The sequence below is a fragment of the Danio aesculapii genome, chromosome 25 (genome assembly GCF_903798145.1).
Source record: "Danio aesculapii chromosome 25, fDanAes4.1, whole genome shotgun sequence".
NCBI lineage: Eukaryota > Metazoa > Chordata > Actinopteri > Cypriniformes > Danionidae > Danio > Danio aesculapii.
In genome coordinates this window covers 4,527,722-4,539,944 of record NC_079459.1, presented here as the reverse complement: position 1 = coordinate 4,539,944, position 12,223 = coordinate 4,527,722, and the positions used below count along the sequence as shown (strand labels likewise).

Sequence of the window (12,223 nt, the reverse complement as noted above, 5' to 3'; positions counted from 1 at the left end):
TGCTTGTGTAATATTCTTCTAAATCATCAGCATTTTCGTGCAATTGTGGTACTGGACAAAAGATGTTTGTGGAAAGAGTGTTCATCAGTGTATATAAATCATAGGATTGTCATTTTTTGGGGAAAGTTGCGATCACATCCAATGTACATTTCAATTCCACCACATCGTTTGACTTGCCATGGCTAATTTCATGGCGTGTTATGCTTGCTAAAGAAACACTGAACTAATAATTTCACTGCTCTTAGCAGAAATAGTCAAACTTACAGCTTAACAGGAAACTTACAGCAAATAATAAAACATTTATTACCAAATATTCAGAATATTTGAGCATTCATCACATCACTTTAAAAGGCCATAAGAGGTCTGTAACACCCCACTTAAAAAAAAAAATCTTACTCTTGTATTTTTTTCCAAAATAAAAAGTAAAATAAAAAAGCTAATAAAACATTAAACATTTCTTTGTTTGATCTCTTGTAATAAAAACTGCTGTCATATTTTTTTTGTTTTATTACATATTCTATTTATTAGATATTTCATTTAAATAAACAGCACTATATGAAGATAAGTGTCCAGCAATGAAGATAAATTAGCTCTCGCTGCATTTGTATAATATTAAGACCTTTTAATATGGCATTGGTTATGTTTAAGATTTATATAGTTACGTTTTATAAAAGAGAACTGAAATAATACTGCTAAATATTAATACTGAATATATAACAATACTAATAAAACTTAGATTTTAGATAGATTTAGATCACATAACAGATTTTATATCTACAGTTTGTTATATAAATTGTGAACAAATATATTATGTAAACTTTAAATGTTTTATAGATTTCCTATAATTAAAAACTAACTAACTAATCAGACACTGTTAAGGTATGATAAACAAACAAAATTTTATACAAACAAGCATTTAAAAAAATGATTTTATTTCTTTAGGGATCCAATGTTCAACCAAATTAAAATAAGAAAACTAGCATTAATTAAGTTTCCATTTTATACATTTATATATATATATATATCTATATGTATGTATCTGTGTGCGTGTATATATATATATACACATACATGTGTGTGTGTGTGTGTGTATATATGTATATGTACACTCACCGGCCACTTTATTAGATACACCTGTCCAACTGCTGGTTAACACAAATTTCTAATCAGCCAATCACATGGCAGCATGTAGGCATGGTCAAGACGATGTGCTGCAGTTCAAACCCAGCATCAGAATGGGGAAGAAATGTGATTTAAGTGACTTTGAACGTGGCATGGTTGTTGGTGCCAGACGGGCTGGTCTGTATTTCAGTATAACGTGCCATGTCATAAAGCGCTAATCATCTCAGACTAGTTTCTTGAACATGACAATAAGTTCACTGTACTCAAATGGCCTTCACAGTCACCAGACCTCAATCCAATAGAGCACCTTTGGGATGTGGTGGAACAGGAGATTCACATTACGGATGTGCAGCCGACAAATCTACAGCAACTGTGTGATGCTATTATGTCAATATGGACCAAAATCTCTGAGGAATATTTCCATAACCTTGTTGAATCTATGCTACAAAGGATTAAGGCAGTTCTGAAGGCAAACGAGGGTCCAACCCGGTATTAGAAAGGTGTACCTAATAATGTGACCAGTGAGTGTATATATTGCTTTTGTCTGAATGAATGCACTGGTGCTTCATAGGTAATTTCTTGATTTGGTACGTACCAGCAGTGAGGTTGACCACTGATGCCGTTCCAGCAGTGATGGCGTCCACTTGAGAGTGAATCTCGTGTTTGGACTCATCCACTTTATTCTGAACCCACATTCTGGATGCCTTGATGGAGAAAAGAAAGCAGCGTAAATAAAAGAAAATTCATCCTTTGCCTCTTTACAAATGAAGGTCATCTAAGCGCAGGTAAATGATCAATGACCATCTCAGCACTTAACGTCAATAAATGAGGCATAATTGTACGGCTGTGCCATAATACATTACTGTAATGTCACAATAACAAAATCCTTCAAATAAATAACTGCATTATGAGGCTTTTATGCTAGCCTGCAGTGCGTTTTCTGTCTCCCGTGGGATTTGAACTAGCAACCTTCTGCTATGCAATACATCACGCGTACTGGGACCTGCTTACTGTACAAGGATCTTTAATTTGCAAATAAAAAAATAATAATGAAATAAAAAGACATTTGATGGTGAACAGTAATATAATCATTAATTTTGAAGCACAAAATTAAACAGTTTAGCTTTAAAAATAGGTAAAATTGGCCAAAAATAATCAATTATCAGACAATATGTCAATCATTTTCATAATAAATATCGAATTGATATTTGTTCCAAAGTTAAAGGGAAAGATAAATGTTGATTTAAATGTTTTTACTTGCCAAACAGGTCAATTAAAGTGTTTTCAGGACAGATTTATTAAAACATGCATTAAATATTAAATACAAGAGGTTAACCGTAAATATACTGTAATATTAATTGGTATTATAGTGCATATATTAATCAAAATACATGTATTACTGTCGAAATGGTACATTTTAGGTAGCTGTGCTGTATCTTTTCACAACTTTTAATAGTCAGAAGTTTATTTCATGCTATAACTAGTAGTAAAGAGAAAGAGAGGATCACTTCGTGAGCAGCTTAAACTGTCAACAAAATTATGTTTGTGTCAAGTTCATTAATTAACAATAAACAGCATAGACTTAAACAATTATTACGAGATTTAAGAATAGAATAATAAGGAAGGAAACTGTATGGATGCACCGATATAGAATTTTGGCCAATACCGATAACTTGGATGCAAATATGCAAATACATAAGCCAAAAATGCTAATCTTGATGTGATTTTGTATAGAAAACAAAAATCAAACAATTTATAAATAAATAAAATTGACACCTGAGATTATTTCTAAATGTTAACCATAAAACATGGTAAATGCTGATAATGATAACCGATAACTCAATATTTGGAAACCAATAACCAATATAAATGCTGATAAATATAAATATTGATATGAATTTTTCTGAGCCAGATTATGATACCAAACATAAATAAATAAAATTAACACCTGATTTTATTTTAAAACCTTAAGCAAAAACATGGTTAATGCTAATTCAGATAACCGGTAACCCAATATTTGGAAGCCAATACCCAGTATATATTCTGATGAAAATAAATCTGAATATGAAAATATGAATTTTTCAGAGCAAGTTTACAAAACTGAGCACAAACAAATAAAATTGCGACCTGATTTTATTTGAAAACCTTAACCAAAAAACAAAGTAAATGCTGCTACCGATAACCAATAACTCTATATTTAGAAGCCAATAACCAATATGTATGCTGATAAATATAAATCTTTAAAAAAATTCTGAGTGGGATTACGAGACCAAAGATAAATACATTTTTATTTAAAAAACTTAACCAAATACAGGGTAAATGTTAATCCTGATAACCGATAACTGAATATTTGGAAGCCAATAACCAATATGTATGCTGATAAAAATAAATATTTTATGAATTTTTCTGAGCGGGATCACAAAACCAAAAATAAATAAACAAAATTGACATCTAATTTTTATTTTAAAACTTAACTAAATACAGGGTAAATGCTAATACCGATAACTCAATATTTGAAAGGCAGTGACCAATATATATGCTGATAAATAAAAAATCTTATATGAATTTTTCTGAGCGGGATCACAAAACCAAAGATAAATAAACAAAATTGACATATTTTTATATATAATTTTTATTTTAAAACTTAAACAAAAACAGGGTAAATGCTAATACTGATAACCCATAACTTAATATTTGGAAGCCAATAACCAATGTGTATGCTGATAAATATAAATCTTATATGAATTTTTCAGAGTGGGATCACGAAACCAAAGATAAATAAATAAAATTGACATCTGATTTAATTTTAAAACCTTAACCAAAAAACAAGGTAAATGCTGATATCGGTAACCGATATCTCTTTATTGCAACCGATATATAGGCTGATACAATAAAAAAATGTATAATTTTTCTCAAACAATACACAAACAAATACAGTGGACACCTTTTTACTTTTATTTTAAAACATTGACCACAAAACATGGAACCTGCCAATACTGATAACTACTTATATTAGGAGACCGATAACCGATATATAGGCCGATTTATTTAAACATAGATATGCCTTTTTTTTTTAGCCAGATTATTAAAACAAAACCAACAAATATAATGGACAACAGAGCATTGATTAGAGGAGACCAATATGGCTGACGATAAATTGCACATTCTACATTGTCCAAAAAAAACAAAGTCGGCTTACCTTAAAATCGTAAGGCAACTTGCTTTTTTATTACAATTTTAAGTTGAGCAAACTTGTTTTACAGTGTTAAAAAAGGCAAATTGCTAGTGTTAATCGAACACTAACATCCACCTAGCTGTTAAGTTTACGCCAATCTCAATTTTACTTTGCAGAAATCTCAGTGGATGAACATTACATTGAATACCATGAAAAGTTGACTCAACATTAATTGTAAGACCCCTTTCTGCACAGCTTTTTTGAGTTGACTCAACTTCTAACCCAAGTCAGCTACTGTAAAAAAAGCTCTGCTGAAAGATGCCTTACAATTTCAAGTTAAGTGCACTTTTTATTACAATGTAATAATAAAAATTACAATGCAGAGCGATCGCAGGTGGGGGGGGGGGGGGTTGCATAGATTATGGGGAGGAGGGGGGGTATGGGGGGAGTGGTGCTCGGGGGCGATAGCAAAGTGAAGAGGGGGTGGGGGTTGGGGATGTCTAAGTGTGGATGATCGAGTACTTATCGGCATATTTAACGAAATGTTCATCCGAATTCAATGGAAATTTATCGGCAGCCATATTGATAAACCTTTAATAAATATGGTTACAACTGCAGCCATATTGATAAACCTTCATTAATTATAGTTACATCTGCTGTTATTTAAAGTCCACATGAACCGGAAGCTGCGGCCATTTTTTTTTATATTGTGACAGTTTCTAGAGAAACATAATGTTAAATGAGAAAGCAGTGGGCGTGGTTTGTTTTTTCTACTGCGAGCTGATTGGATGTAGTAAAGTATCCATTTTATTCTGAAAAATCGGGAAACAGGAAAACCTAACTCCTCCTCCTCACCATTTCTGTTTGTTGTCGACACTGACAATTTGAGGGGCGTGGTTAAGTATGTTAGCCACGCCCAATACTTCAGACAGACGTAAACTGATGACTGAATCTGACAGCGCATTTTCAGATTTTTATAAAAGATTACAAGAGCAAACTATTTTTTCTTAATGAAATGCACAGATGAGCTAGCAATGTCAGCTAACAAAATCATATGGTTAGTTTTAATTTAATGTCTTACCATGTCGTGTCCCAGAGGTGGAAGATTGTCTACCTCTCCCAGGTCAGCTTGTGCCTGTTGGACAGCCTGCATACTGGTGTTAATGGTTCCCATTAGTGCCTGCTGGGCCACACTCTGATGACAGAGGAAACAGTCATTTAGAAGACAATATGCTGACAAATATTAAACTACAGAAACTTATATTTGTTAATGTATTGTTGTGTTCTGAAGCGCATCAGAGGGCAGTTTGGAGAATTACCACAAGGGGTGTTAATCGCATTAGCGTAACGTCAGTTTCTTCGCAAGTTACATTTAAGAATCTTAATCAATTTGGTCAAACTGTACATTTACCAGGGTAAAAGAGCTGTGAAATTAACAACATTTTGAGTTCAATTTCTTAGGGAAAAACTAAATAACCATGAAAAATCACCATTAACTCATTAAATTCATCTAAAGTAGATGTACTAAACTGAAATAAATTTTTATTGACATAAAACTACGCATACATATATATATACACACACTCACCGGCCCCTAAATTAGGTACACCTTACTAGTACTGGGTTGGACCCACTTTTGCCTTCAGAACTGGAAATATTCCTCAGAAGTTTTGCTCCATATTGACATGATCGCATCACACAAGCTGCAGATCGGCTGTGAATGTGAATCTCCACCACATCCCAAAGGTGCTCTATTGGATTGAAATCTAGTGACTGTGGAGGCCATTTGAGTATAGTGAACTCACGGTATATTATCCTGCTGGAAGTAGCCATCAGAAGATGGGTACACTGTGTGCAACAACACTAAGGTAGGCTGTGGCGTTGACACGATGCTCAATTGGTACTAATGGGCCCAAAGGGTGCCAAGAGAATATCCCCCACACCATTACACCACCACCAGCCTGAATCATTGATACAAGGCAGGATGGATCCGTCATTTTGTTGACGCCAAATTCTGACCCTACCATCCGAATGTTGCAGCAGAAATAGAGACTCATCAGACCAGGCAACGTATTTCCAATCTTCTATTGTCCAATTTTGGTGAGCCTGTGCGTATTGTAGCCTCAGTTTCCTGTTCTTAGCTGACAGGAGTGGCACCCGGTGTGGTCTTCTGCTGCTGTAGCCCATCCGCCTCAAGGTTGGACGTGTTTTGCGCTCAGAGATGCTCTTCTGCAGACCTCGGTTGTAACGAAGGTTACGAAAATTAAAATTACGAAAACGAAATTTGCGTTAACCAGAAGTTGGACAGGTGTACCTAATAAAGTGGCTGGTGACTGTACACACACACACACACGCACGCACGCACGCACGCACGCACGCACGCACGCACGCACGCACGCACGCACGCACGCACGCACGCACGCACACACACACACACAAATACATATATATATATATATATATATATATATATATATATATATATATATATATATATATATATATATATGTATATGGTACAAATGTCTGTTACCAAAAGTTTTATCGGTTCATTACACAGTGGTGATCCCTGATAAATAAGGCAGAAGCTAAATTAATAAATAAACTTTGGATTTAAAATGAAATCCGAAAAAGAATAAAAATAAAAAGATCAGTTTAATCAGTTTGACAAAAAAAATAACAAAAATCTGATGAATGCTATCAAAATTAAAAAGTTTGATAATTCACTATCCGACACCTATGAGCGCCCAATTGTCCCAATCATATGCGACAGTCCCATTTACATCCTATTGAATTACAGGTTCCAGATGGGAGTTCTGAAAGCAGAACCGCTCCATGTGACGCAACTATGAACATAAAGAAAAGTGCATTTGTGGTTTCTGACCAGAGGGGGCATGTGTCCTCTGTGCATCTGTCCCATGGTGATCTGCTGTTGGGCCGAGGGCATCGTGCCCATGTTGAAAGTGTCAGGGCCTCCTATTGACCCCGAACGCATGATGCCAGGCAGTGCCACTGACCCGTGTTCCACTCGACCCACCCGGTTAAACTGCTGCTGGAGGATGGTGGACCTGTGAAACAAGCAACAGCTCATTATCAGACCGCATTCACTCTTCTGTCTGTGAATGATGGCTGTTGTTGTTGTTGCGGTAATTACTGACAGCTATTAAACTCAGCTGAGCGACGCACCAGGAAAACAGACGCTTCAGGCACTATGGCTTAATTACAGCTCATTGTGAGAGGCCTCAATTTTTGGATTATAGTGCTAGAAGTAACATGAGTAAGTTGGCGCAAGGACAGACACAGGCACCAATGCCCAACGTCTCCCCATTTCATTCAGGGATAATGACTATTTTACCAGGCAGCAATGGAGACGATGCATCTCAATCAGTTTGTAGGAAGTACTAGTTTTAAATGAATATTTTTGCATTTATACTTGAAAAGTTATAGCAGTACTTGTAGGATTAGTTACTGTTGTAGTTATTTTCACTTCCTATGAATAAATAATTGTATAAAAATGGTCTGGCTGTGAATGAATAAACAAACTATATATACCTGTAGATAATTCAATAAATAAATAGATAAATAAAAATGAATAAATTAGGTAAATAAATAAATAAATAAATAGGATAAATAAATAAATAAATAAATAAATAAATGAGTACTTAAATAAATAAATTTATTAGATAAATAAATAAACAAATAAATAAATAGATAAATAATAAATAAATAAATAAATAATGGAAATGGATAAATAAATAAATAAATAAATAAATAAATAAATAAATAAATAAATAAATAAATAATGAAATTGGATAAATAAATATTTTAGATAAATAAATAAATAAATATATAGGATAAATGAATAAATAAATAAATACGATAAATAAATAAATAAATAAATAAATACAATAAATAAATAAATAAATACATAAATAAATGAGTACTTAAATAAATAAATATATTAGATAAATAAATAAACAAATAAATAAATAGATAAATAATAATTAAATAAATAATGAAATTAGATAAATAAATAAATAAATAAATAATGAAATTGTATAAATAAACATATTAGATGAATAAATAAATAGGATAAATAAATAAATACATAAATTAGATAAATAAATAAATAAATTGTATAAATAAATAAATAAATACTAAAATATATAAATATATTAGATAAATAAAAAATAGGATAAATAAATATATAGGTTGAATAATTTAAAAAATATTTAAGATAAACAAACAAACAAACAAATATATTGGATAAATAAATAAATAGATAGATAAATAAATTAATTAAAATAAATAAATTAGATAAATAAATAAATAGGATAAATAAATAGATAAATAAATTAAATAAATAAATATAATAGATAAATAAATAGGATAAATAAATATATAGGATAAATAATTAAATTAATAAATAAATTAGATAAACAAACAAACAAATAAATAAATATATTGGATAAATAAATAAATAAATAAACTGGATAAATAAATGAATAAATGAATAAATAAATAAATACCAAAAAATAAATATATTAGATAAATAAATGAATAAGTAAATAAATAAATATATTGGATAAATAATCAAATAAATAAATATATTAGATAAACAAACAAACAAACAAATATATTGGATCAATAAATAAATAAATAAATAATAATTTTGGATAAATACTTAAATAAATAAATATATTAGACAAACAAACTAACTAACCAACAAATAAATAAATAAACTGGATAAATAATTAAATAAATAAATAAATAAATAATTAAATTGAATGCATAAAAAATAGGATAAATGAAAACGGTTTTAAATGTATTTATGGTAATCACTGTTTATTAACTATTACTCAGGAAGATTATTCCTTTCCTATGAATAAATAATTGTATTAAAATACTCTGGCTGTGAATGGATAAACAAACAATAGACAGATAATTCAACAGATAAATATATAAGATAAATATATACACATATATAGATACAAACAAATCAACCAACCAACTTTAAATAGGAAACCATTCGTTTATAAAATTGAATATTTGTACACATTTCAGCATTAGAGTCTCCTTCCACTCTCCTGACTCTGAATAATAACATTGATAAAGCCGTGATTATATCCCAGATTTAAAGAAAGTAGCTTGAAACGGCACAATGCAATTTACTAACCATAATCTGTCTTTTTTTTTAAACTCATAATACTAGAAATGCACTTTAAAAGAGGATCTTATCACACTGAAAATGTGCAGCCGTCTTCAAGAAATGACCCAAATATACAAGTAATGATACGTTTTAATAGAGTGGCTGAGAAATAGCACAAAGTAAAAAGGGAAACATTCACTATTAGTATCTCTCTCTCTTCCAGCAACCTGATATCTTAAAAGACGCCTCGCAGATGATGATGAGAAAGTGCTTTTTTATTTTTCTGGAAATAATAATCTGGCTTTCTTCCCCTCAGCGCCTTCAGACTCAAGGGTAGAAAAAGAGAAAAACGCATCTCCATCTCCTGATGATTAAAACGGCAGCTTCTCCGCCAACGTCATTAGAAACAACAGCGGAATACAAATGAAAGCACCTTTTTTTCGAAGGTGTGTAATCACAATGCAATTACAAAAGTGACACGATGACTACTGCCTGAAAGCAGAGCATTATGGGTATATGAAAGAACAATAGATCTGCACTGACTTTTTTGGCGATACAGATTCTTCCAGCATGGTGGATTCTTCATCCCCGTCCAAACCGAACCGGTCTTTACTCTGCTTCTGTAAAATAACAACATCGATGAAAATATCTGTGTAAATAAATGACAACCACATCTGCAGTGTCAATGACTTTGGAATAGTTTCATGTTGTTTGTTCATGAAGGAAAAATACATGTACGTGTAATAAATATGTTAATAAATAACATGGTTCTACAACAATTTGCGTGAACTTTTCCTTTAATACCAATACAAATATGGCCAAACGTTTGGAATAATTAAGGTTTCTGAAGAAAAGTTTCTTCAACGTATATATATATATATATATATATATATATATATATAGATATATATTAGGGGTTGAACGACTTGACGTTTTTAGAAGTCGACTTATGTTATCAAATTCGAGTCGATGTCAACTTTTCGCTGGTGACGTCATGAATAAAACAAAAGATGCAAATGTTTTGCAACATTCCACAATTTACGATTTATTTGCAGGAAATATATACGCATGCTCATAACATGTAGCAGAAACAATGCAACATTACCAATGACTAATTTTAGTGCAAAACAAAAGCATTGTCAACACTTTCATTTTGTTAATAATACAACATTAGCGCTGGCTAATTTTACGGCTAAATGCAGTCAACATATTGACCACTGCAGGTTCTTGTAAGAATATAGCAACAACATACGTTAGCGCAGAAGCAATGCATATGTCGTCAGCACACAGATTCATGTAAAGTTATTTCATAACAAAATAACGCACGAAAGCGAAAGGCTATAACGCTAAGTCTTATTATGCTGTCAGAGACTTGCTCAGACGCATATTTTACCGCAATGAAAACGATTTGAAAGCTCAAAATCCTGCTCAAGTCAGGTGTTCTTCGAGGTTACTGCTCATCGTGGGTACCGGAAAGTCTCCTCACTGCAATTTTCATTACGTTCACTGGGGATGATGTTTGGTTTACACATGCTATGACGATTACCACACCTCATCGGCTGCGCGCTTCACTGTTCATTCACAGCATCTATGCTTCACAGAGGACAACAGCCAATCACATGACTTTTCCAGGGATGCGTGAACGTGACCGTCTGCTCTAGGGTAATTGCATGGAACGACCTAACTGCTATCTGTTTGACGATTTAAAGTTCACTCAAAGTTTACGTGAATCTTTAATGCTTGAATCTTTGAAATAGGAAACGTAGCATTGTAAAAATGACTTTAAATAATCCGAAGGTAGTTTCAATCAGTGAACCACCTTCGTATGTAAAGCTGCCATGTAGTTCAGGTCAAACCACATGATGTGCACAGCGCGACTAGTCGACGTCAATCAAAAAGCGTCACGGCAGAGCATTTAAGTCGACTAGTCAATTGGTTGGTGCAACCCCTAATATACATATATATTAATTCTGACTTCAACTGTATGTATGCGCTCGATTACATTTAACAGCTCTTAATATAATTATCTTAACATTTGTGTGTAATCGACAATGCTATAGTTACAATAAAACTGTTATTATTTTATTATGTTATTATTTAAGTGTGTGCGTATGATATTATTATAACGTGCACCGTAATATATTATATGCTAGTGTTGCTATAAACATTATATATAAACAATATATCAAATATGAATAATATAAATAAACAGTTTACATAATATATATTAGCAATAGTATTTGCATAATAGATACATGTGAAAAATGTCTGATTATTATATATAATTTATCATTTTAAAATAAATACATTATATGATATTAATAAAAGATTATATAGACATTTACAAATATATCATAATTATATTTTTAATACATTATAAAAATGTTTACATTCATTAAAACTCAAAAATGATAAAAAATATTATTATATATAAATAATATTATACTTAAATAATAAAATTACAATTAAATCATTATATTGGTAATTATACTGGTAAATTATACTAAATCATATACTGGTAAAATGTGTGTTCATATTCATTTCATACACAGTGGCAATTCAAAGTGCTTTACATAAACAGGAATAAAAGCAAATAAATTAAAATAAAACAAATAATTAAAATAATTTTAAAAAAACTGAAAAAAACAGATTAAATGTGTTAAAACAGGTTATAAAAGAATAAAAAATTATATTATAATAATTATTATAATTTGACAATATATTATAAATATATAATATATTCTAATATTGTCTTTTTTATTACTCGATTACATATA

At 31.3% G+C, this 12,223-nt stretch overlaps 1 protein-coding gene across 1 annotated transcript in view; it reads right to left on the bottom strand.

Moving 5' to 3' along the window:
* Positions 1–12,223, bottom strand: part of tln2b (talin 2b) — a 254,218-nt gene that overhangs the window by 106,519 nt on the left and 135,476 nt on the right. The window contains exons 12-15 of the mRNA XM_056452174.1: positions 9,990–10,066; positions 7,182–7,365; positions 5,379–5,492; positions 1,718–1,826 (exon numbers count right to left, since the gene is read on the bottom strand). Coding sequence (XP_056308149.1) covers positions 1,718–1,826; positions 5,379–5,492; positions 7,182–7,365; positions 9,990–10,066 — 484 coding nt within the window. The remainder of the gene's footprint in view (positions 1–1,717; positions 1,827–5,378; positions 5,493–7,181; positions 7,366–9,989; positions 10,067–12,223) is intronic.